Below are 27,623 nucleotides of genomic sequence, written 5' to 3'. Positions count from 1 at the left end.
TATGCTCATTCATCTTGTGGGAATGTTGCATGTGCAGTGTAGCAATGGGATAGGAACTTCCAATTATTAGTCTATGCTAAGCACAGATGCAGTTTATGGGAAAAAAATGAAATGCAATGACTAGCAAAGATTTCTTGAGTAAATGCAATCTTTTTTCCCAGATCTTGTGGCATGGCTAGATTTGGAAGGGTTGCTTGTCTGGAAAGCATGGTCTTGATCTCAGTGACCCACTGCCAAATATCTGCTCTTTGGTGGAAAGCATGAAAATACTAGTGCTTCCAAGTGGCTAGAAAAAAGTACATTTTTTTTTTTAACTGTTCTTGGAAATGGCTGAGCCATTTTTGCTGACTTTGGTATGTAATGTTATCCCTTCCAGCTGCAAAAGTATGCATGTGACTGAGGACCCTCAGCAGCGGAAGGCAAGGTCATGAGTTTATGCTGATTTGATTTAGTTGCTTGAACCATGTGCACCATGACAATAGTCCCTAATCCCTCATTAGTTCCTGTTATTTGTAAGTCTTGATTTCACCCAGTTTATTCACAGAGTACTTAGAAGAAACACCTAAGTGCTGAATTGTACATTTTGTGGGAGAATGTTATGTACACTGTTTTCTCTTTCATATTTCTTTGTATTATGTTAATCATGACGGTTCTTCAGTGTTTTATCAGCAGTATATGGAACAGCATGACTTAGCCCCTGGCATACATGCATGTTCTCCCTGTGGGGGTGCTTGTGGTATGGTGCTTCTTGTGTTGGGAGCCTTATCGTACACATGCACGTGTGAAACAGCAGCACGGTGCATATTGCCTTCTGTTGAAAATACTGTTTTGGAAAGCAAAATTGGTAGCCTTTTAACTTATGTGAATATACCTTTCATCATCTTGTATCAGTCTTTAGAAGGTTCTATTCATCCTGTCTTCTGTATAAATGAAGTGTTGTTTTCCTGGAGGAGTTAACCGTGGCTCCAGTGAGCGTTATTTCTTATGGCTGTCATGGACCCAGCCATGCAATTCTGTAAAGATCAGGTCTGGGATTGTCTTGCGTAATTCAGAACATCTTTGGAAAGCAGTGTTATGAGTGGCAGCCTTACTGAGGAGCTACCCTGCAAAACTGCCACAGTTTAGCGCGTAGGGAAACTACGTGGCTCTGTCCTCACTGCTTTTGTATTGTCAAGAGCTGACAGAGGCCTGAGTAACCTAGTTTGTCCTCTGGCAGAGTGGAAGGGGGTTTTCTCACAAGCTTGAGAAATGTCACTGAAGAGCCAGTAGGGATGCAAGCATAGCTTTAAATTACAGGTTAGATTGATCAGCTGTGAATATTATACTTTGAATCAAATGAGACTGCCCAGTGTGACAACTAACTCCTCAAAGTGTGCCCCCCCCCGGTTAACTACCAAGTTTAGCTTCATCTAGTTCTCAGTCTGCAGATTGATTGTCAGTGGGCACCCTGAATGTGCTAATAGTACAGAGCTGTCACTTCGCTATACTTTGTCATGTAATTCATGTGGTCTGATGAGTTAACCTCACAGCTGCTGGCAGATACTGAAAATGCTGGAGGGATAATTGATTTAGATTGACTTGTGGAGGAATCTGCTGAAGTACAGTTTCTCATTGCTGCTTACGGGGTATGAGCCCTTAAAATGAGTTAAGGAGACATCCTAAACTTCTGCCACCTATCCTAGTGGAACAAAGCATTTTATGGTTGACAGTGCAGAAAGAAATGAAATTTGCCTTCTGTAGATAATTACCCATCAGTGCCAGTAAGGTAACTGTAGTTCAGTACCAAACTTGGATTTGTCATGTCTAAAAGCTGCTAACCGCTGTGCAAGCTGGTAATCAGCTTTCGTTCACCTCTTCATGAGCTTCCTCAGAAAATGGGGCTCAGCCTTGCGTGATAGCATGGTGAGAACCGATGTACAGAGGGAGACTTTCTTCAGTGTGTTTTTGACAAAGAGAATTAATATCCTTTTGATGCTTTAACTGTTTAGGTCAAACATTGTACTATTTCTGGTTTGTGGAAGTATCAGTCTTTATGTGGATTGTGCCAGTAGTTGTGTGGATGCTCCTGGTTCTGACAAGCAAATCGCCCTTTGCATGTGTGTCATCTTTGGAGGAGGAGGGGTGATATAACTGTTTCACAAACCTTGGTGCCATGTGTTGTCTTGAGTTATCTACTACTTAAGACTGATAAAATGGCTCACTCTTTCAGATGGTTCTTGGGCTGGGATTTGGAATTTTGTTCAAGACTGATAGCTTTATTATCAGTTGAATTTTAGCACAAGTTTGTCAACTTTGTCGTTTCGTTAAGCGCTTGTTTTCCAGCGCTAATGGTTCTTCTGTAACCTACATCCTTATTTTTCATTGTTACTAGGTAAAAACCAATGAGAACTGGTTACTTTGGGAAAGAAAGGAACATGAAGGCTGGTAAATCAGGGGGCCAGCTGCATGACTGGGATTCTGAGGTGAAGGGATGCTTGTCCCATGGGTGAATTTCCCAGTACAGAGAGGTATGGGAAGTTCCTTAATAGATGCCTGTTAGTGACACTAACTTTGTGACTATCTTCAGTCTCTCATATGCGTAAATCTGTTGGGTTTTGGGTTCTTTTGGCTTTGATAATAACTCTTACTTAAGAGCATTAAATTGGTGCCGTGCTGTTGTTATAGGTATTAACAGCAAAGTACAAGTTTTGTGATAGGTTACCCTTTTTTTCAAGTTGGTAGCCTGTCTGGTTTAGTTCTGTGTTGTACTGAAGCTTTTTGGATAGTGACTTTTCTAACTAGAGCTAGAACATGGCTATTCACCCTTACACATCTGAATAACCTGTGATGAATAAAGTATTCTTCAGTTACTGTTAGTAATAGTAGAACACTAGAGAAACTTGTGCATCACCATGACTTGTCAAGGCACGGATACATGAAATAGTACTGCTGACATTGTTTGGCTGCCTTCTTATACTGCCCAGTAAACTGAAGCGTTTTAAATGCTAGACACTGGAGTTCAGTCTGATTTGTAGCAGCACTTCAACATGTAACATTCTGTAAGAGACACGGTGTGACCCCCCACAGTGTATAGAATATTCTCAAATATGTGATGTCTTATAAAATTACATTTCTTACTGCCCTGATGTCTTGCAGGTGCTCTTTTGTTAAACTTCAGTGAGGAGCACTGCCCACTCCCTTGACTTAACATGAAGAGGTCTGGATTTTGAGCCAGTTGATGATTATAAGCTTTATACAGGAAGGAGATTACCTTATGTGTGTGTGTCCACTGTAGGGTTCTAAATCTTCCTTGAAACTCTTGGCTCTTCAGATGGTCAGATAGGTTACTAAATGATAATCGCTGCATCTGTTCCACTGCAGCAGTTCCTCAAGCTGTATTTGCACATTTCCATTGAGTTAGGAGGCAGTTGTGATGTTGTCCTGTATACTTCTGTGAGTGCTGACTGGATGTGAGGGTTGAGTGTCCACAGCTGCTATTCAGTTTGTCGTTGTTGAGGGGGCCACAAAAATGGAAGCGTTGAATCTAGCGGGGACGTAGCTGTAGCCACAGCATCTGCAATGTACGTGTGCTTGTCAGTGTGCTGCTAGACTGTGGGGAAAAGAAGTCCTGAGGAGGATATCCACTGTGGTGGTTTGTTTTGGTTTGGTTTTTTTTCTTTTGTATAGGGTAGGGGTAGGTCGGCAGAAGGGAGTGTACTGTTTAGGATGGTATAATTCTAGAGCCATTTGGCTTTGACAGTTTTCTCCTGTGACTTTACCCTGTGTTTTTATGGACTTCGCAGGTAATCTAGGTACTGCTATGTCCTTGAAGGGGGCAGTTTGACAACAAAGTCTTGACTATTCTAGCACCTTGCCACTGCCAAAAGGGGTGATCCCATTTTATGTCTTCCCTCCCCCATTCTGTCGCTTGCAATTTCTTTGGCACATGTGTGGCTCTTAGCTGAGTCTGCTCACCATCGCTAGTGGTGAGAAACAGAGCTGCTTCTTTTGGTGGCAGCAAACTGTTAGATTAGATTAGCTCTCTTGGGAAATTGCATCCTTAGAGGGTCTGGAAAGAGTCTTTAAATCAGCAGTGTCTCCTTGCCTGAATAGCACTGATTCTTTCCAAGACACTGGATCTACATGAATAGGCTTAAACCACCTATAGAAAAAGGCTTCTCTTTCTATTCCCCAAAGGATAGCACTGGTCTCTTTCTTTCTCTTCATCTTTGTTGGTTCTGTGGCATTCCATTTGAGAATGCAGACAAGGTGCAATTTGAGCATACAAAGAGTAAAGATTCTCTTCAAAAGCCCTCTTTTGAGTGTGCCTGTTGGTTCTATTCTCGCTAATGTTCTGGGCCATGAGATTTTACTACACAAAGGAGCAAATCCAGGATAAGTGCTTCCAGATTCTCAGTTTAGCCCTCATTTTTTGGAGGGCAAACAACACTACTGGATTGTCACTTGAAGCAAGTCTACCTTCCAGGCTTTTCAGACAAATTAAAAGTTTTTCCAAGTAAAAAGAACTGTGAAGGTTCTTGATGTATTTTTGCAACTACCCAATAGTGTCTTTTTTTTCTTTTCTTTTCTTGGAGTATGTGTTGCATTAGACTTGGCAATACAAGTAGGTAAAAAGCTTTTCAAATGTTCAGCTGCCATTGGAAATATTAAGTGTTTCCTCAGCCCATCTCCCAAGATAGCACAGGACTTTCGGCAAAAGTTTTCAAAATTTTCATTAGCAGCATTTGCCCCATAATGGTCCGGAGGTTATCGTAAGCCCATATGGGGAACTCCAGAGGACACTCAGTGTTCCGCCGTTAATTACTAAAAAAAAATAATCTGTTTTTGTAAATTCAGCTAATTATCAAGATCTGTTTTCGATAAGAACATTCTTGCTGAGGGAGAGTCTTAAACCTCCTTCCAAGTTTTCTTGAAGACCATGAAAATGCATGGGGCAGAGTCCTACTTATTGCTGCCAAAAAATTTGGTGGGAGTAAAGGGTGTTACTGTAGTTGTATTAAGGAAACAGTTTCTGTAAACTGAATGTATGGCTGACTTGTTTCAGTTTTGAAGCTGATTGTTTCTTGAGTTAGTAAAGAAATCAAAACACAACTAATAGAGTGCCACAAATCTTTTTTAAAAGAAGAGAAAATATTTTTAATAGAAACACAATAGTCAAAATAAGGCTCTCCTATAGGTATTGATGCAACATATGTCTAAGAAGTTGAAATGTTAATTACAAATGTTTCCTAAGTTAAGTCTGTTAAGGGAACAAGAAGAAGCCAGTCTTGTACATCATTTTGCACTTGCTTACTGGAGATCTTGTTGCATGTGTTCTTGATTTCCACCCCCCTTTCCAAGTGTACTTCTGTGTAGATAGGTCCCTGGACTGTTACTGCATTGGAGGAAGAGTGTATTTATCTGTTGCGTTTTATTTACAGGACATAAAGAAAGCTTGTAAAGACTTTGTCTTGTCGTTAGTCAAAAAGGAAATGTACTTATTTCATGTGTTGCATAATTAGACTACTACAGATTTTCATCAGATGATTTTCCTGTGTCTATTTAATTTTCAGATTTTAATGTAGATTTTAGTTCAATAGGAAATTCAGTTACGTGACTTTGAACAGACTTAAGTTTTTTTCTTTCTGCGTGTACAGTGAATTAGCGTTGAAGTACATCTGTATTTTTAGGTTGTGAACTGTATGAATAATTTGTGCAAATAAAGGTAAATCATACTTAAATTTTTGCGATACAGAAGATTGTGTAAATGGCACTTTTATCAGTCTGCTGCCTTCTGCTTTGTGGAGTCAAGTACATCATGAAGCTACATTCCTCAGACAGACAGTGTTGAATATATTCCCAGGTTCTACAATTAACTTCATTTAAGCACTTTTGTTGGCAAATGTCTTTGGCTTCTGCCTTCCATGAAGACAAGAACAGGAATTTCCCTCAAACAATAACTTAGAAACTTAAATGTTTAACTCCTTTAAATATAACAGAGGATGTACTTGTGGTAGTGTCCTTGTTCACCATTTTCACTTTAATATACTAGAGGATTCTTCCCTTTATCCCAGATTTGAAATTAAATAAGGTATTTCTCTTGCAAAGTAATTCCATTGAAAACTTAGAAGCATCAGGAAACGACCATCTTGGCTGAAATGCTTTGCTGCCTTCAGGCATTCTTGGAAAATATTTTATCTATAGAGTTGGGGGGGGGGAGGGTGTCAGCACTAACATAGTATAGTGCTTGTTGCTGTCTTGTCAGATGCCTTGCATGTGTGGGTCTTGAGGTATTTCTAATGTTTCACATCAGCAACTGAATGATCGTAACTAAACGTATGACGTGTTGGTCATGAGTCATTGGAATTTGGTAGAAGTACTCTTCGGATAGTAGCATTCTTCACATACATATTAGCCTGATCGGACATGATTCGCTATGGATATGGACATAATATGATCTTCATGTGAGCTCATACAACTTAGTAACTGGGAGAATGACCAAAAAAAATTGATCTCACTTCTTTCACTGTCTCCTCCTAGAAAAGACTACAGATTTCTTGTATGGCATGCAGCTGGAATGAAAAAGTCTGGGAAATACTTTCAAATCTTCTTAAAGTTTAGAAGAATCCAAAGGACTATGTCATGTTTTGGGACAAATAAGAGTTCTGTTTTCTGTGCTGTCTAGTCCTGCTAAACCACTACATTCTCTTTTCCTAACTCTGTTTTTAATTTTATAAATTTAATGTCAATCTTTAGTGTTAAACTCTTCCTTCCGCTATTCCAATGCCTGTGATGCCCCTCTTAAAATAGTGGAGAAAACGGTCTTTCCAAAGTTAATTTGTTAAATAATATGTAAAATTTGATGATGTCTCTTATTCATAAATATTTCTATTTCAGTAGTATTGAATTCCTGTGCTGCATTGAGAAACGCGCAATGTCAAACTGGAAAAAAGGTGTGCTGTGCAAAGTGATCTGTGAAATGCATTAGTGGCACTCTACCTGTTTAAATAATAGGCTTGTGAGAAGAATGATGTAACACTGCATAAATGTTTTCAGTTGCTGCACATCTTGGATTTACTGACATTCTGTCAACATTTTAGGATCTCTGTTTTTCTAATTTTTGTAACCGTGCAAGAATTTCTGGGATGCCTTTGTGTCTAGAGAGAGTACAATGGAGAAAAGGTTACCTTTTCGGGGAGTGGGGGGCAGCGGCATTGGAATCTAAAGAGCTTCTATGGGTTCTCTTTCTGCAGTCTGCCTTAGTGAACTCAAGACCTCTTATAATAAACATGTACTTTACAGCTACTGCTTAAGTTACAATTTGGTGTCTAGATTATGTCTATTTAAAACCTTTTCTGTGGATGGATGTGGAGTGCAGAATTCTTAATCTTGTCTTTAAGTGGTCTCAGCTGTGATGCGTCCTGGGACTTTTAGGGTTGAGAGAGATTTGAGCACAGCTTGTGGATTTTTTTGCTTCTGTGAAGCATTGCTGAGGTTTTGTTAAGACATAGAGCGGAAGGAATGTTCTTAGGTTTTATATATGAAAGCATGTATACCACACACCACTGCATGATTTAAACTTTTGGGGACCAAAGCCACTTAAGTCCTCTTGCAAATCAGAGTGAAAACAACAGACCTCCATCTCATATTTTAAGTTCAAATGTCTTTGATGGTCTTGCCTGCCCTAATTTGATGCAGGTTTTGCTTTATTTAAGGCATTAAATTTTAAAGTAGCAGTTTGGCTTTTGTTGGGTTTCATCTTGCCTAGTCTGCAAAGGATAATAGGTGGTGGTCTGATCAGTGGTGGTTCGAGTCATAGAACTTGCATACAACTTACAGCATTCACTGCAACAGTCTGAATTAAGATTAGTGCTAGTAACTACTCTATAGTTGATGGCATTTATCCTAATGATATCTTTTTAAGTCTCTTTATTATTATTTTTTTAATCAAAATAGGATAGCATTGTAGGGGGAAAATTCCCTTACAGCTAGATTTTTGTTTCCTTTTCCCTTCCCTTTCCCCCACCCTCAGTTGACTTGATTCACATGTTCCTTTGGGGGGATTAAAAAGTAGTTTCTAATGAGAACATTGAAGCCATTTAGAATTCTAATTACAGATTTCTAATTAGTTTCACAGTTTTGACCATTTCTTTAATGAACTGTACTCAAGACTCACAGATCAGAGTCCTGCTTTCTTGGATTACCTAAAAAAGTGAGAAGTGTGTTATGTGATGGGTATCTGCTGCAGCATTTCTTTTCTCAGCAAAAAGAAATGATCGTTAAAACACTTCCTGCTGCCAAGATCAAGCAATAAAGACTTGATCAGAAGAGAAGTTTGGGGAGGCAAATTCTGTCTCTCCACCTCCTGGGTATCCAGGTGGTAAAGGGAAACCAGTGTAGTTTGTAAGTAAAATAGGAGAAAGTTCAGTCAAGGAGTGTGGTCGTGGCATTTGTTGGCTCTGTCCTGCTGCTTTTTTTTGAGCAAAGGCTTTAAAGAGTAAGGGGTTTGAAACCTCAGTTGGTTTGCTTCAGGTTTAAATGCTTAAGTAGCAGATCTTGGTAATTTCTGACTTCTTTAATCTCTTCTTGTGAAGTTTTGATTTTTCCTTTTAAATAATAATAATTTTTAAAGCTTTATATAGTTCCAAAGAAAACTGCTGGTCCCTCTAGGGCTGTTCAATTGGAGCTTTAGGTGCTTATACCACCTCTGCTGTGACTACAGGAGTTTGAAATGGAGGAGGTTCAGTCCTTGGTGTAGATACTTTTTTGTTGTTGTTTTCAAGTGTGTTTCATTCTGTGTGTAGGAGGTAGGCCTCCAAAGAACATATGCTTTTTCTTATGCGAGATCAAATTCTTTTCAACCTATGTGATGCGGATCACAAAGATATTCTCTGTTACTCTTATTTCATACTGCTCCCTTGCAGAACAGTGAAAAGGTGCATCCTCCCCATTTGTGATACTCCATTGCACCTGTGCTTGTGACTTGTCCCCTTGTTGGATGATACAACTTTCCGTGCATTTTTTTCCGAGTGCTGGTAGTTCTAATTGTGTGACAAAAGCAAAAAGCAAGCAAATATATGCCACTTTCATTCTTCTCACTTGCCGCTACTACGGTGATGCTGGATTTGGAAAGCAGCTAACTCTTCTGGTGTTTGTGTGTTTAATTTTGTTGCTTCAACCATTTATGAAAGGCAATTTGCAGATGTTAGTTACTGCAGTGTTATGTGGGGTGGTTTGCATAGAAACTTAGCGATGCATTTAACTTTTAAAAATAAAAGCACCATTGGTGGTCTTAAAACACTGCAAAAACTTTGCATTTGTTGGACAAAAACGGTTTTCAGGTTGGAAGTATCAGTTGCTAGACAGCGTTAATGATGCTCATAAATTGCAAACAGACTGTAAATGATCTATAACTCTTAATGTCATGTGTTTCTACTCTACAGCGGTATAATGAAATGGAGAACGCTCATTAAATCCATAGTGGTCACTTTTATTTTCAAGTTGCAATCTAAAAGAACTGTGCAAACTGTGTCTGTGTTTTCCAGACTACATTTTGTAAGAAGATGAAGAACAGAAAGCAATGTATTCAAGATACTGAGGGTCAGAAGCATGAAGGCATGGAAGGTAAAGTCTGTGTGTATGAAAATACTCAAGTATATTACTCGGGTTCAAGCTGTGAAGGTCAGATTTAACATTTGCTCTCTCAATAATATGCTGCTAGTTTTGAAAGAAGTTGTGCAAACATATCCACTGTCTCAGCATAATATTTTTCTTCAGGGTCCCCAAACCCTTTCCTGTCTCTTCTGTTTTTCACTTGTTGACTTCTAGTAGCAGAACAAAAATGGAGATAGTAATTGTTATTCAGAACAAATAATTAATTTAGAGTAAAATTCCTTGAAGAGAAGTTCTTGCCTTTTATATTCTGAAAACAATTTCTAACTTTAACAAAATCAGGAGCATTTTTTATTTAATGTACATGATTAGGTAAATATTTGAGGATGTTCAGATTAAAATAATTCTAAGTGTGGGAAACTAAAATAAAGGTAGACCATGTGTATGTAAGATAATGAATATAGAATATCTGGTGTAATTTATTTCATGGAGAGAGAGTGCAAACATCTGAGGAGAAAGAACTCGGGAGAACAATGTCTAAATGACTACATGGCCGATAGGAAACACTGTGTGGTGCTTTATTTAAGTAGCACTAGAGCTAACTTTCCTTTGTTTTAATGGCAAATATTGGTACAGTAGTCTATGAAATACGTTGCGTAGTATTTTTTACCTGAAATACATCTTTTAACTACTGCTCTGGCCAGTGTCTTGACTGCATTAGACCTGAAAATTATTAACTTGCTTTTAACTACAGAAAATAGTGTCTTATTGCCACTTTATTCAAATTTAGAAGGACTTTGTTTCAAAAACCATCAAAAAATTCTAAGTGTCAATGTTGTTAATACCAGGTGAAGAAAATGAAGAAAGCTGTTCCTGTTCTACTTTATTATACGATGGTGACACATGCCCCATCTGTCTGAACTGCCTTCTAGAACAAGAGATTGGTTTTCCTGAGAACTGCAGTCATACCTTCTGCCTGACTTGCATTCTTAAATGGGCTGAGGTAAGACTGAGAACCAAAGTGTTTGTTTATTTTTTGGTGGAATCTATTGTATCTAATACCTACAGATATTTTTTTAAAGATAATAAGTTATGCATTCTGACTTTGCACAGACATGTTTCAATGACCAGTTTATAAATAGATCACAGGAAGCTTTCTCCTTAGTGCAATAAAGTACTTTGTATTTTCTTTCACTAGACAACCTGACTTTACTAATGGTTACTAGAGATTAAGGATCAGTAAAAAAATGGTGTTGGCTGTTTGGAAGATCAGAAAGTATTATGTACATGTCGTAATACTGCAGTGTCATTAGCTTAATCTTACTTTGTTATCCCTTATGCTGTTAGTCATACTGTCAACTCTCAGGGCTGAGAACAATATGCTTTCATGTTAGTCTACAAAATGAGTCTGATAAAACCTTTCTTTTCTAACTCTAAAGAGAATTCAGCTAAAAGGTTTAGTGCTATTCTGAATTTAAAATTTTCATTTTAATTATGGATGTTTTTTGATCTATGTCAATACCTTTGTAAATAGTTCTGGAACCTTAAAGAAAAACGACTTGTTGAACACATTCTTGATGATCTTGTTGTGTTTAGTCCCTTTTTTCTCACATATGTCCTGTAATCATTGCATTAAGTCTTTGGTATCTTTACCTTTCCTGTAACTTTTTTCAATTGTCCATATAAAACACCAAATTAGAATTGCTTTATACTGTATTGGGGGGGTATTCAAATGAGATGCTGCTTTTTGTCCTGTTTCTGTGCACTTGAATTGGTTGCTCCTTGTAGTAGAGACCACTACTTGGTTTCTTTGCAATAACTTTCTTTTCAAGTAAATGATAATTTTGATTTCAGTATATCCTTTAGAAGGTTGGTATCATATGTATGTGTATCTACAATATACTTATTTATGTATTATTTTTTACTTACTATATTTTTAACTCAATTTTTGTGTTATTTATTACTAAAGACAGACAGTAACATAAAAAAGATATTAAAAAAGGTTATTAGATGAAACTTGCGTTAGATTCACAAACCAGATAATAAACCAATTCTCCTGTTGCCAGATTTTCTATTCTGCAAATGATTAATTGCAGTGCTTTTATTTATAAGGGAACAGGAAATACTCATCCACAATTTTATCCTGACTTCCTTAGCTGGTTGTTACAATGACAGCTGAAAGGCAATAAATAGTGACATGCACAGGGAGGCAGTACAGTAGATGGAGGGCTTGCTGCTGGATTTGAGTTTGTTCACATTGTTTAACAAAGATGCTTTTAAGCCCAGTGAGGAAGGAAAAATTTCTTAGTTTAAAGAGGCAAATGAATGATATGACACTTTTGTTGTCGTGCCAATAATTTTGTGTGTGTGTGTGTGAAGTACTATCCAAATAGAATAAAAGCAATTTCTGCTCTTAAAAGTTTACAGGTGAAGTAGATGTGATGGTGGGGGGGTGTTTTTAAAGCTGCGTAAGTCTTCTACTGCTTCTTTCCATTAGTGACATCTGATGGGTAAAACCAGCCAGTCTTCCTTGTTTGAGGTTACATGACAGTTGGACCTGTTGAGTTCATGAAACTCCATTGCCTAATCTAGTAGTTTTAATTACAAGTAAAAGGGGTGGGGGGGAAAGGTGTTGAAAATTGGCTGACAGATGCTCAGAGGCTTCAGCTGTGAGAAGCAGATGAGGTTTTATAGTTCGGAATGATAGAAACATATTATACGCACGTGGCCATTTGAAGCATGCTGATGCCATGTGGTTTTTGTGTCCACTGTTAATATTTAGTAAGTAAATGTTTTTGTTCTTTGAGAAGTGTTGCAAAAGGTTTAGCTTTCTCTGCTAGTTCTTGGTTGATCGTAACTAATGAAAACTAAATAATTGGCAAGTAGTCAAATTTAAGTCACTCTAAATAATGAAGATATAGAAGTTGTCTGCTCTTTAAAAAATATTCTGCCAGGTTCTGTTTAAAGATGAAGTATTTTTCCTTGGTAGAAATAAATTGGTTTTAAAACTGCTGTTTTGCTGTTTAAGTGCTGAAGAATAACAAAATAGAGAATAAGATTATTGTGCAAAATCTTAAAAAAAAAAAAACCACAAAAGTAAAACACAGCCTAATGTTCGCATTACTTGAAGTGCTCTTTTGTGTATCTACAGTTATGCTCCATACACTTAAAGGCTTTGCCAGCAGTCTGTGTTCAAGCTGGATACTTCCTCTATCTTTCTGTGTTGCATCTGGACTTTAAAATGTAACAGGAGCAACTACTTCTTTAAACTCTTGTTTTCAAATTGTACATGTTCATTGTTCTTCTGAGAGTTTATGGCTTTTATATACAACTGTGTAGATTCTAATTAAAACCAGGGTAGTTTAGGCAGATGGTAAGAGTTTGTTTACTATTCTGCTCCCTCTAATATCTATGGGAGATTTTCAACATTGCAGCTGCAGTTAAGTGTCCTGTACCAGCAGGTTTTCTGTCTGCAAGCAGCAGCCATAACACTTTGAAGATCTCACTTTTTAAGGAGAGAGACAATATAGGTAGATAGAGATGCACTTAAAAGCAATATATAAAAATTGCCTTTAAGTGAGTATCTTCTGGTTCATTCCATGAAGGACTAAAAAGGGATAGGAAATTTGCCACAGAACATCTAATATATTAGGTCCTAATGGCTAAATCTGAGCATTTAGTTTCAGAATTAAGTAACGTTACAGTTCAGTCTGCTGTATTTTCTTTCCCTTTGAGGAAAGGTGTCCAACTCCTAAAAGAAAAATGAGGGGGAGACCAGAATCACTGAGACTAGTCTTTCAATTAACTTTTTTTTAAATAGCCAAAGAGAGAAGAACATTTTAAGGAACATGTTTACTGTAGTTAATTGCAGCACCTGAGAGCATCACTGTGCACTAAATTCAGTTGCCTACACTGTTAAACTCTCCTGTACTATTACACTGGCATCTTGTGTGCCTGTGGCCATGCTAACCAGTGCTCTCCCAAGAACTGCTGGGCAGTACTGAGCAGGCAGACTGTTGGGGACTGTTTTCAGTAGGCGTGCAGAGATTAAGGTAAATGTCACTCAGCCTGTGCTAGCTGTCAACTGCTTCTGTAAACTGACACTGTGTAACTTAGGAACGGAGACTTTCAAGCTTGAGACTTTGTATTTCAGTGAGGCTGTGTTGGAAGATCATAAAAACTAAAAGGCACTAAATCTGGAGCTGGGGTTATTGGACACACCCTTCCTTCCATGGGAGTGCTGAAGGACAGTGTAAGTGAAGGGTTGCTTTCAGTTTAAAGAACATGTACATGATAACATTATTCTGTCCAAAATAACAAAGAGGGAGCTTTGGCTATTGCCCTGTGTCTAGGGAAAAAGAAAAAAAAAACAGGGGGGGGGGGGGGGGGAACGGGGACGGGGACGACGACGACACCGACCAACAACAAAAAAATCCTTATCTAGAATCTTCAAACACCATCGGTACTGTTGTGTTATACCAAAGGTAGTAATTACATCATGTGTTTCTCTTGTCTGGAATACCACTAGCAGATTAAAACTAGTTGGGTCAAAACTATATTTTTTTTAACATTGTTTTTCTGGTATGCTTATATTTTTTTATTTCAGTTGGCAAGCATGTGTTCTAGTTTATAATAATAAGTTGTGAAAACATTTAAGTAAAGCTGATGTGAAGGGAGGTTAACTAGGTATCTATCGCAAGCAGATATGCGAAGTAGCTAAAACCACCTCAGCTAAGACACCTGCTTTAGCAGCAATAGTATCTTGCTTGTGTGCATTAGAGGAAAACTCTCTACTTTTTTGTATTCTGTTCAAAGAAAACAATCTTAACTTGGAGGAGGTAAGTATTTACTCTTGATTAATGTAGGTTTAACTTCCCTTGTGTTCTTCAGAGTGCTAATAAATATACTGGGGGTTTCTATCCTTGCTCTTCTAGTAATTCCTCTTATGAACCATCATGAGAGAAGAGGGCTAAAGAAAAGAGGTAGTGTATTGTCTGCATTATCACAATGATTGTGTAAGAGACGTTGATTTCAGTGACCCTCCCCTACTAAGCTTTTATTTCTCAGTCCCTGCACCTTGGTTGATCTCATTTTTTTGTTTCCCTTGTTCACTTTTCCTCCTCTGGAGGATGTGAAAGTAGAGTATGTTCAGCTGTAAATTCCCCAGAGTATTGGGGCATATTCGTGCAGGCCCTGTGCAGTATCAGTGGTTGACTTAATAAAACCAAGCAGTTGGCACAAAGAGCTGTCTTGCATTAAGTTTCTAGCAGATTTTCTGTTCTTAGAATAGTCATTTCCTTTGTGCTGGTATAAGGTTTGGATCATTGGTTATGCAGAGTATACTGCACATGTATATTCTTCTGAGGCTAAAGAGAGTTACCTGTGTGGTAACTGGAATTCTTAATGTGTATTCTTTCTGATCTGGATTTCTTTTGTCCTAAAGGATATAGGAAGGAATCAGCTCATAGGGCAACAAGAGCCACAGTGATCTGCAGTACAGAGCACTGGCAGGATTGAGATTACATTCATGAACCATATATGCAATGTGTTCAAAGAAGTACTAAACCTAAAAACCATAACAACAATAAAAACCCTTCTTGTTCAAGCATGTGCAAGGTAATGCATACATAGATAATGCATCTGGGAACTGTTGCATGGAAAAACTGTATTAATCAAATTCTTTTAGAAAATCTAGATGTTAGATACCTTTTTTCAAATTCCATGTTTGTCTTCGTGGTATACAGTTGTTCTTGGCATATTTCCCTGCTGAAGCAAGGCAGTTGGACAAGATGACCTCCAGAGGTCCCTTCCAACCTTAACCATTTTGTGATTCTGTGATTTATCAAGTACCTTCACGCAGCAACTTATGAAAGTTAATGTTGTTAAAGTGCAGTGCAAAAGTCTGTGTGTTTTTGAGTTTGACTTCAGTCCTTCCAGTAATATATTGCCAAAGGAAGTACAATGACACAGTATCTTTCTCATCACAGAATTCACAGATCCTTACAAATAGTGAATCATTTTGTCCTTTCCTAAAGACTGCCACCATTCCAATAGAACTTGTCAACACTTTATGGCAATTTGGGGTTGGAAGTTAAGGACTAGCCAGCTGCATGATATAGATAGAGAGAAGACAGCTGTTTAGAATTATAACTAGGTAGCCAGTTGATTTGCTGTAGAAACTAGAATCTCTGTTCTTTTGCTCTCTGTATCTTTACTATCCATGAATGAGATTTCAAAAAACACCCAGAACCTAACATCTCTTGTCAGAAATAGTGCTTTCCTAAAGTATAACTGTAAAAACTTTAAATGTACTTACTTTTTTTAAGTAGATGAAAAAGAAAAAAGTCATCCTGAGCTTTTACACGCTTCTAGAAAATAGTGCATTTCCTGATGTCGTTATCGTCGTCTTGCATCAATATTTGGAGAGGTGTTTCTCACTACATGTGTGGTTACAGTCTCCCTTTTCACTGAAGTTGGAGGTGGAATTGTGTGGGCCTCTCAGTGTACTATTATTACTAGGTGGAGTGAAATATACAGATGTTATTCTTAAAATCTAAACCTCACCTTTAAGCCTGAATTTAGTTATAAGAATCTGGTATTATTTGTGTTGCTTAACAGGTTCTCTAATAAAGAAGCAGTAAAGAGTGCAGGATCATGTTTCTTTTGAGATCAGCTTTTCAATACAGTAGTTGAAGAACAGACTTTATTATGGGCCACTTGGAAAAAAAATATATATATTAAGGGGAAGAGATTTACTGCACCAACTTTAATTCCATACTCGCATCTTGCTATTACTTACTATGAAACCTCATAACATGGAACTTGATGAGGTGGGGATATCTGCCAAAGTTATTTTATCAGCTGAGTATGTTTTAGCTTGCACCTAGTTGTGTAGCTTCCTGAAAATTCCTAGCTGGAATATAGTAACCGCTTCAGCCTTTTGTCTACTTCACTTTGTTCAAATGCTGTTTGAAGTGATGCAGTTAAAATAAGGGACTCTTACTCCTTGAGTTTAGAGATCGCAGTTTTGTGGTGCTGTAGCAGTTACAGGAATACTGAGCATCAAGTTATGCCTGTGGAGCTAAAGCAAGATTTTTCTAGAGGGTCATAAAAAAAAATTAAAAAACCACTATGAAATGAGGTTTTGGAAAACTTAAGAACAAACACAGACATGCATGGATATCTTTTCAGAGGTTGCAGACTTCCTGAATGCTTACATATTTTATCAAGAGTTCTCCAAATATCACAGGATAAGTGAAAGAATGAATCACTGCAGAGTTACCAGTTTTGACATGAAAACTATGAGTAGTTTCGTGTGGAGAGTAAAACAGTTGAAAACATATTGAACTGTGCTGAGCTACTATTCCATGTTTTTCCAAGAAAAGCACTGTTGGGAAGAAAAGCAAAGCAGCTCACAAATACCAGCTGTGAGGTTCTAATGATTTTGATGATTATGTTAAATACTACATGTTCTGATTTTTTTTAAACAGCTATGTTAAAGGAAAATATGTATGAAGCTGGGTTCTTCTAAGGTTGTGGCACATCCCACACCTCTCCTCCCTTGTGCACAACAAAAGTGATAGCTGCTGCTTGGACTCATTGTATCTCAATGGCTTTTTTCTTTTTCTTTTTTTTAAATAGTTTCCCTGCAAAAGAACAGTGTACATTCACTATTACTTATGATACTATCTGAACAGAAGCCTCAGAAGAGAGGAGTTGCTAACTTGCCTTGAATGAAGGAAGACTCAACACCTGCTTTGGTTACTGAACCATATTCTCAAAAAAGATGAGAGAGAGAGGAGTAAAAGGCCACCATTCCTCATGATTGCTTCTTGTAAAAATGTAGTCAACTTTTTTTGCCTTCACTCCTTTCTATAGCAGCCCAAATTCAGTCTTCCTGTTGGGAGAAGGGACAGGGGATTTTTTTTTCTTCCATTTCCACTTAAAAGGCTTGTCTTATATGTTAGCAGACAGATGAGAGCTGATGCACATTTAGACAAAAGCGTTATATAGATGAAGTAACCTCTAGCTTACCTCAGGGGTACCCAACAGTTGTACTGTGCTGGGGAGCATGGGGCTGCACATGGGACTGTCCTGTCTTGCCTAGAATTTCTCTTGATATTTGTTGTGAACTACCAAATAATGCTAGGGCTATGAAAAGCAACTGAGTAGGAATGGAAAGAACATCTGCTGTTTCTGAAAATATCTGAGCCTAACAGTAGCTTTTGATTATTCCAGAATGTTTTCTTCTTTTTCTACTACTGTGTGTAACTATGTAATTGATAAACATTTGTCCAGAAGAACTGAACATATAACTGAATATTTTTCTAGTGGAGCGAAAACACTTGTCATTTGGATTGCTGCTAGTAACACTTAGTAGTCTATGATGCTTCATTGCAATGAATAAACATAATGTGCTGTGACTTAAACTTGGGAACATAACTTAATATTCATGTGTAAATTTAATGTAGAAACAGATTGTATTCTTGGAAAAACTTACTTTTTAGCTAAGGTAAATTCTGATATGAGACTGAAAATGACTAAGAAAATTAACTTCCTCCTACCTATCTTTGACAGTCTGGTATATCTAAGAATCCAAGTATTTACCTTGAAGTTGGCAGCCGATTCAACAGTTACAGTGCATCACATGCTATCAAATATCCCAACTGAACAAGGCACTGCTATGTTACTGTGGGTTAACTTTATGTTGACTACAGGACAAAAACGGTCTTCATGATCTGAGTCCTTAGGGAACTGGCTTAATTACCCAATATGCTTTTCTCAACCAAGGCCATGACACTGCAGGGAACAATGGTATCCCCCAACAGGGGAAGTTTTTAGTTAGAATAAAATAGCAGAGCATCAAAAGGAGAGGTAATGGCTTTAACTTACATTCTTGTTGAACAACTTGCTCATGAAACTACCCCTGGGGTTTTTTTGGTTTTGTTTGGTGGTTTTTTTAATCACTCTAACTTTGTTCTGTCTACTTCAATTGAAATCAGAAGCTGCCTGAATGCTTGAGGTTTGGGGGCTGTGTAGGTAAAAAAGCAGTTGAGCACTCTTTGAAATTGAGAAAAGAACAGAATTAACTGGAAAATGAAAAGTCCCAATGAAAAGACAAGAATGAAGTTTACTGAATTTCAGGGCAGAGTTCGTATGCAAGTTTCTCATAGCTGCTTATGCAATTCTAGTACTGCATCTTGCTTGCATAAATAAAAAGTGTAATACCCTGATAGTTGTCTTAAGGGCAGAAATTGCATGCCTCTTAAGGGCATGCTATTCACACACTGATTCTTGTTCAGTGGATGAATTAGGGCTGGAAGCTGGGTGTGAGGTTTGTTGGTTTTTTTCTTTGTTCTAGAAGAGTTCTGAACTAAGCCTGTGAACGCCAATGGAATGAAGAGGGGGACGACAAAAAAACAAACCAAACAAAGAAAACCCACCAAACCTCCCACAAATGCATATATGGAATTAAAATGAATAAACAGTTCACTAGCAGCAAAAACTAATATCTAATATGTGTTTCTCTGGAAGTTGATTCACTACATGATCCAGTTGGGTGGAGCTTCAGTTGAAGCTCCCCTGTTCTGTGGTTAATAATATTTTATTGTTCTCTGTGTGTGTGTGTGCATTATCTGATGTACTCTGGCCTCTGTAAGAGGTGATTGGGGAAAAACCAATAAATCTGTGTTTCCATCAAACTGTAGGGTAAAACAACTTTCTTCAGTTCTGTTCTCTTGCAAAGTGATTTGTAAAACTTTAGTTATCTTAAAAGTGGGAATATGTTCTCTCTACTGACTGGAAAAAAAAAAGTGATGTAGTATAGTCAAATAGATATGCAAGATGAGGGAAAGTGTTACCATCTTTGCTGTTGGTCTTCCAGGTTTTATCTTTTGGGGGGGTACATGACCCAACACACTATCTTTGGAAAAGAACATTAAGAAATAAAACATTAGAACAATAAGAAATAAGAAGGGCATTTTTGTATTGGTATAAAATAAGAGTTTCCTAACAGGGATTAAAAAAAATTAAAATGTAGCTAACAATGTAAAATGTTTTTCCTTTTTTTGAACACAACTTCTGAGATACATTCTTGTTTCCTTTAGATTTTCCCCTAAGGAGAGATCTACTTATATGAAACAAAATACTGAGTGTATGGACAATGTGTGCAAATACGTTCTTAATGCGAACAAGTTGTAATTTTGTGTATTTCTGTAAACTATTACAATAGTGACTAAAAGTATAGAAAAATAAGACATCTCCTAATTTATTACAAATTTTGTAATAAGACAACCAATTTCTCAGACACAGGCTTCATGTCCTATTGATCGCAGACCATTTCAAGCAGTATGCAGGCTTGATGCATTAGAAGAGCAGATAAAGGTAAGTTCCAGACTTATTTTCTTAAACAATTTCAGTTGTAGGAGCACCCAAGTTATGCTGAAGCCTTTTATTCATACACCTGTGTTAAATAAGCTTTCCTAACAGAATAATTGTTGCTTTAATGTTTCTATTATATATTCAAAGCTAGGAATTTTTCTTAATTATTTTTTCAGTGTGAATCTTTACAGTAATAATAATCACAAACCTGCTATTGCTACTTCATAGTATCTTTGAGCGTTCCTGATATATCCAAGAATAGAAGTATAGCAATTGGTCTCAGTGGTTTTTTAACCAGGTTTTGTAAACAAGTGCTATATCAATTAGCATGCAATTTTGCCTTTTTTTTTTTAGCTGAGGTGAATCTTGTATGTTCAAACCCTCTAATTCACAGACAAAAACGCATGAAAGCAAGAGGAATCAGTTAATGCGAAGCCTTATTCAACCTAAATTTCTGAATTTTTTCAGCTTTCGGCTCTTCTGAATAATACTGCTCTGGAGAGTAGTCTATCAATTCGAAAAATAAAACTGGATTCTGATAGATGATCTTTAAAATCTATATAGAAAGCTGCTGATAATTCTGTGTACAGTTTTGAAATTCTGTGGTGATACTATGTTATAAGTAATTCCTAAGGTGCTGGTTTTGCATTTTGTGATGTTGAGAAAACATGCTCCCACTGCCTGTTTCTTGTGCTTCTAGAAGCTCAGGTAGTTAACTGCAAAGGAGCCAGACTGACAGCCGCTAATACTTTGTTTTCATAGAAAACCGTGCTAGCATATATTATCATCTTTATTTCTAAAGAGTCAAGGAAGCAGCTTGAAACAAGATAAACTGAAGTTTTCATTTGGAAGAGTGTAAAGGCTGTATCAAAATACAGTTTTTAAAGGTTCTTTGTTCATAGAACTGCAGTGTAAACAGGTGGGCAGGGAACAAGGGTCCTGCTCTGAAAAAGAGCCACTGGAGCAGTAGGGGTAGATGGAAAGTGTATTGAGAAATGCTGATACTGTGGTCAGCGTTAGCAGGGGCACTATCAGGAAGCTGGCAGCTTTCCTTTTGTGATACTCACAATTAGAATGCCAGCAGATTAAGGAGCTGCATATAAAGCCAAGATTCTAGAACGAAGTAGTACAAAATATGCAACGCAAACAATTGTGATGTAGCTGTTGAAGTAACTTCATAGTATGTAATAAAAATTGTACTGCTTGCTTAGAATTTTGAAGATGTGGGGGAAAAAATGATGTCATATGAAATCCGTAAGTTATTTTACAGGAAAATAGGGTGGGTTTTAATTATGAGGAAGCGTTTGAAATTGAGTGGTAGTTCAGCATTTTCCCAAGGTGAACCTTGTGTATTCAGATCAACCAACTTAGTTTATAAATCTTAGCTTCCAAATTCTCAATGGAACATAGCGCATAGCTTTGAGATACTTGCCATGGCAGTCAGAATGTTCAGGGGCTTTGGACTTGTGGAATTAGTATGCATCTCTGGCATAGCCAATATACATACCAGGGTGGATTTTCTTCCATTTCGTGGAAAACAAATGGAAAAAAAAAAAAAAATCATATCTGCAAACTGTGAGATTAAAGAAGTAATGATTTAAAATGGTTTTGAGTCCTTCTGTTTGAGCTTATTTTCTCTGTAGACCTTAAGAGGCTTTGAATGTATTTAAAGCCCATGTGTGTTGAGATTCTAGATTGGATTGGCTTTATTTTTCAATACAGGTTCAGGTTAAAAAACAACTAAGGAGGAAGGAAGAAGAGGAAAACTGTGCCTGCAATAAGGGAAAATACAGCCATGCGAAGATGAGAAGTTTTGTGAGGTTGGTTGTCCACTTAATTTCAAGAATTCTCATTGGAATATTCAAAATATAAATTCAGCTGTTTTAAAATGTACACCCTGGAGTTTTTTAAATATTAAGTTTATTTTTAAATAAACTATTTTCCATCAGTGATAGTTTAGCTTTACTTTTATCACTGATGTAATTCGTACTTGAATACTTGCAATAGCAAGCAAGAGGTACAGAGCAAGGTATTTCTTGCATTGAGCTCTGTTAAAGTTGCATTTTCCTAGAAATTCTGACAAATTTCTTACTAACTTGAATTAAGATTTTATGGCTAGATCATATTTTAACAATATAAATCTTTTTGTTTGGTTATCTAAACAGACATACCCTTTCTTGCATGTTATCATAAACATTGGTGGTGTTTCTCTTACTAGAAAATGTAGTTGTAGTCAAGAACTGATTTTTATGCTAGTGAGTTTGAGAAGGAACTGGAAATACCATTCTTGTTTTGAGAAGCTTTATCTTGTCACATTTGCTGCATTGTGTAAGGGGAAGATCGGGATCACACAGATGAATTTCACTAAATAATAGTAATCTAAAGTCTAAAGTTTAATGGAATGTATGGTATATACAGATTTCTTGAGGTTGAATTTGAAGCAGACTTCACTACAGAATGGATAGCTGGAAGTAAATTACCTTTTTTGGCTCTTACTAGAAAGATCTTTGCACCTCTCTGTTCTGAATCACCATTGACTTTGATATTCTTCAAAGTATTTATGCAAGCAGGTTATAATATCTTTCACACGTTGCCATGAAATCAAGCAAAATTAAGCAGTCAGATTTAATACCCGATATTTTCTGTTGTGTAAATGGATTTTCTTTTTTTCCATCTGTAAGCTTTTCGAAGCACTGTGTTTTTTAATGTATGGAAGACGATATACATAATGCAAGTTCAGGTTTTAATAGCAGTCGGAACTCGCTTTACGTGCACAAAATAAAAATTCCTTAAAATAGGAACTGGTTTTGTTTGGGTGTATATACTGTTAGCTTAAATATGCCCAGAAATAACTTTTGTAATATCTTCTGTTACTGTTGCAGAAGAGCTGTATGTCCAGACAGAGGGCCATTAAGAGCAAAATTAAGCAAAGTTGTGAAGAAAAAATACAGTAAGTTGGTATTTGTCCTCCATTTGCTAGAATTGCTGGTTTTTATTAAGGACCTCTAGAATTTCTTTTCTTGATGAGACAGTTTTTTTAATTACCTACATTTGCATATGAAAACCAAATACCAAGGAATAAAAGCATGGAACTTAAGAGAACAAAACTGCAGTATGTGAAACTACTGTTCTTATTCTACTGGAAAGACTGCCTCTTTGATTTCAGTCACAAGTGAAATGGATTTGGTTTCAGCCTAAAGTCATTTTCTGCATCAGACAGTTGGGGCAAAGCTAATGACTAGCTTTTATTCGCAGGAAGTTTTTTGGTGAGCGTTCAGACACAAGAAGCACTTAGATGTATTTTGGGGCTGCCATTTTGAGAGGCTTTTTTAATAGATGTTTTTTGGTAAGCGTGTTCGTAACTTATGAAACCAATCACATATCTGAAGAGGTGAAAACTTCTTGATATAGAAAAAGCTATTGTGAAGGTGCATGCATTTTAATTTTTTTACCCAGTTTGTATGTAAAAACATTGTAAAGCTTGAGTAGTTAATGAAAATGTATCTCACTGCATTAGTGAGTTTGACAAACAATTAAAAACTAATATGCTAAAGTTAAGATCAAAGTTTTGTTTCTTATTCCACACAGGTAATATTTTGTATGACAAACAAAACAAGAAAGCTCTGTCTGTGAAGATAAACAAGGTTGGTTCTGATAATGAAACATTTGTAAACATATTTTTTTTCATGAAAGCATTTTTAAAACTACCTTTCTGCTTATTTTTAAGGTTAACTTCTATTTTTTAATTTTAGCATGATCCAAACTTTGTTATTTTGGCTCTTTTTGTCTTGAAGGAAGTAATTAGAATATAGTGCTCGGTTATAGAAGCTTCTCTGTCAGATTAAACTTAGTTTTGTGATGGTAAATATTTTCAGTTAGGTTAGGATACTGCATTATAAGATACTGTAACCTGTTCTCATCTGTATTTACCAAAAGAAGATGGTATCGGCTACAAGCTGTTAGCCAAGTACCATTATATGACGGTTTTCATTATTTTCATGAAAATACATAGTCGTAATCAACCAAGTAATTTGTTATATGAATAAGCCACAGACATTATAGTTTGCATCAAGTTGTTGGGTTTTTTTAATGGGAGATTACGCACAAGAATGTGTTTCCAGGTTTCTTGTTCAGTTCATGTATTTTAGCCTATAAAACAGGCTTATAATATGCAGAATTTATAAGGAGCTATAAAGGCTCTGTTTGATTTCTGCCTTCCCTCCTTTCAAAAATATTTTGTGTTTCTGGGACACAAGTTGGTGATGAGTGCTTTCTTATTCATAGTTGTACCTCTAAATGTATTTGCATGAAATAGTTTTAGGCCATACATTTGATTCTGAAGTGTAAATGTCATCATTCTCCATCATTCTGTCTTACCTGAAGTTTAAAAATTTGGAGGAAAAACTGTTTTCAAGTCCCTGTTTTGCCTGCTGCCTTCATGTAGTATATGTGCACATACTACATCATATGTCTTTTCAATAGCTGGTGGCCTGAGTTGTCACTTTTATTTGGTGCTTATACACCATAGTGCTCAGGGATATCTTCAGCTCCAGCCTTCCCCTTCCAAGTCAGGTATTTAGGAATTTTGGTTCTGTTACCACATAAAGTTAAACATACCTTTAATTGAATTGAAGAGGTTTTGAACTGGAAGGACAGGGCTTAATGGTAGATCAATCCCTAACTAGACTTCAAAGTTGGTGAATGCCTTCATATCTAGTTTCACTGATTTGTTGTGCACTATTTAATAGCATTAACGTCTTAAATGGTACCTGTTGCAGAAAAGGTGCATAAACAAAAGTAGAGTCATTAAAAACTTTCAGGAGGAGTTACAGGGCTCAATTATCCAATAAATGTTCAAAATGTAAAAGAATTTAAAAGAAAGCACTGATTGATGAACAACCATTTAATAAGGATGTTTGTGGAACATCTGGATAGCTTTTTTAGATGGAGGGAGAAATGTTAGTGTTCAAAATGATAGTATTTTTGAAATAAAACTTAAAACCAACAGCTTTTTAGGAGAAACTTAAAATTTGCCCACTGGTAAAATAGGGCATGTTCCAATTAAAACCAGCTCTCTGTGCCAAAGTTTGATGGAGCGTATGGATAATGCCTGCATACTTGAGACAAGCATATATATACATCCCATTACGAAGTTTGCTTTTCATCAGAGTAAATACATTCTGAAAGAAAATGATGGGAAGACCCTGTGAGTTCCCATTTTAAAATACCAGCCATGGGGAATGAAAAGGAATGTCATTGTCAGATTCGATGTTGCGTTAACCCTTTAGGTGAAAAGACATAAATGGCAAAAAATGGGTCAGTGCAGGTCAGTCTGGGAGGAGTGTTTGCAGAATTGTTGTCTGGATTTCTTTGCCCTGCAGCCAGCCCAGTACGCAGCAACGGCAACGGAGTCGAGCTCTTCGCTGCACGCAATGCAAAAGGCAATGTGCTAGCACAGAGTGGGTGGCTGGGCGTTGTTAACAGTTGAAATAGAAGGTGGTATTTGTTGAAATATGAAGTGGATTCTGAGTATTGTGCCTTTGTGTGAGGGCCAAGTAAACAGATGCACGAGTCCATCTTCAATTTTGTAATCCTACCTGAGGGCAAAGGAGAATCCCACCTACTTCCATTAGCTTTTCCTATTACTTTGAAACCAAACATGCAGTGAACTGCTGTGAAGGGGTCGGTCTGAAGGTGTGCTAGTGCTGTACTTAACCATGGTTCATTAGGTAGCAGAAATGGGAATTGTGAAATGGTGAAGATCAGGCTCACTTATTCATAATTTCTGTATGGAGCATTAATGCTTTTGCCATGGAAAGCCTGGATAAAATACAAAGTTTATCTGCAAAGAGCAGGTGTTGAAAATTTAGAGACTGAATAGAGAAAATTTGTTTGCTGTAACTGTAAATCTTGGCATATAACTATGGAGCTACTGTGGTGCCTGCTTTTTGTGACCTAAAGTCTTGCTGACATGATTTAATCTCAGTGCATCTTCATGTATTAAATGCTAATTATTTTATTTTGGATGTCTTTAATTCATCAAATTTTTTTGTAGCCCAGAAGACAGACCTGCTGGAATGAGTGCTTCAGAACTAATTTCTTCAGCACGCTTCCGGCTGGTGGTAGCAATGAAGAATCCTTTTTTAGCTGTAGAAATGACTGGTTAGTATATACTAGTGCTTAATATAAACTGATGGGTTACTGCATTGTAGATTGCTATAGTTCCTTCTGCTTCTGTCTATATATACTGCCTTGAAATATTTTGAGGATTGCCTGGGTTTGCATTGATGAAAAGCTGTTAAAGGATAAACACAAATATTTTAAAATGAGTATTATTAAGGGCAAACCCCAATTTTGTCATGTGTTCGGTATTAAAATATTTAAGTGTGTGCTTTTAATCTCATTTATTTAATTAAGTTAATAAGATTTCTTTTTAGGTCTTATTTAAACTTGCTGAATTGAAGCCTTGGATAGGAAAGGGTTAGTCCTGTTACTACAACAGCAGTTAGCAAAACAGTTAACAGTAAATAATATAATAATAATAGAATTAGAAATAATATAAAGCATTTTTTGGATAATAAGGCCTAATCAAAAAATTGTCTGGATGTTTTCAGCTCTGTAAAAGAAAAAAAACTTTTTGCCATGCATTCAAAAGCATTAATTTGTCAAGGATGCAAAGTTTCTCCATCTTTCGGCTTCCCAGAAGACATCTCTCATGTCCTGTTTTCCATTCTGCCTGCCTCATTTATTTAGGACTCTTGTTATGTTTGCTATGACTGCTTTCTCTCTCTAAAACAAGCACCATGCATAGTTTCATCATGATTATTGAAAGTTCTAATACAGTTAAATTGAAAAAAAAAGTCATTGATAGAAGCAATTATCGCAGCAATATGAAATACAAAATAGTACAAAGTTACTTTTTGTAACTTTTTGTATGAAATTGGTATTCCAGTACAGAATTCACAGAAGTCAATGCAGCGATCAGACAGAAGAGGCAAGAACTGGAATTATCCTGTTCATCTGTGATTGCTAGAGTTGAAAGGTGTGTGTTTTGGATTCATAGTCCAAAGGATCTTAATACTTCCAAGTTTGGAATTTAATTCAAATGGTTCTTTAGAATATTGTTTGATCTTAAAACTAAATAGCGTTTGCATGTAACTTGTTAAAGTTTTGTGTATTTTCTGCGTGCTATTTTTATGTCGACAGATTCTTTTCTGTATATCTTAAAACTTTTTTGGTACTCATGACAAGCATAGTAACTCCATGGACTTGTGCATCTTAATATGTCACTTTTTCACAGAAATGCGAGTCTAAGTATATTCTATTTGGAAGTTAGTGTTCAGTGTGCTTTTGAAATTATTTCTATCACAAGAAATCAGACTACATTTGCTTTAACATCAGTCTGAGTCTGATTTCCTACCCCACCCTGTACCTCCCTTTCATGGATTGGTTCCAATACTTCTTTCTGTAACTGTTTATTAAACAAATGCATCTAGAAAGAGTTAAGAGGCGTACTGTTAAATGAAACAGAGAACATAAAATATTTTTTTTGTCAGAGAGTGGATACATGTGAAAACATACCCTAAGGATGTTTTCATGAATATAAAACAGAAGTATAGAAATAACTGATTTTAAAATAACACAGTAAGAAA

General features: G+C 36.7%; 1 protein-coding gene across 2 annotated transcripts in view; it reads left to right on the top strand.

The window, feature by feature from the left end:
- The window catches only part of SCAF11 (SR-related CTD associated factor 11), a 48,791-nt gene that overhangs the window by 7,081 nt on the left and 14,087 nt on the right, over window positions 1-27,623 (top strand). For both annotated transcript variants that reach the window (XM_049813627.1, XM_049813625.1), the window contains exons 2-9: window positions 9,525-9,603; window positions 10,440-10,594; window positions 19,897-19,974; window positions 21,694-21,791; window positions 22,854-22,921; window positions 23,560-23,615; window positions 26,027-26,133; window positions 26,924-27,013. In XM_049813627.1, coding sequence (XP_049669584.1) covers window positions 9,543-9,603; window positions 10,440-10,594; window positions 19,897-19,974; window positions 21,694-21,791; window positions 22,854-22,921; window positions 23,560-23,615; window positions 26,027-26,133; window positions 26,924-27,013 — 713 coding nt within the window. In that variant the 5' untranslated portion in view covers window positions 9,525-9,542. The remainder of the gene's footprint in view (window positions 1-9,524; window positions 9,604-10,439; window positions 10,595-19,896; window positions 19,975-21,693; window positions 21,792-22,853; window positions 22,922-23,559; window positions 23,616-26,026; window positions 26,134-26,923; window positions 27,014-27,623) is intronic.

This window comes from Accipiter gentilis, chromosome 11 (assembly GCF_929443795.1).
Source record: "Accipiter gentilis chromosome 11, bAccGen1.1, whole genome shotgun sequence".
NCBI classification, from domain to species: domain Eukaryota; kingdom Metazoa; phylum Chordata; class Aves; order Accipitriformes; family Accipitridae; genus Astur; species Astur gentilis.
The sequence above is the reverse complement of the archived record's forward strand: the minus strand, read 5'-3'. Positions and strand labels throughout refer to the sequence as shown.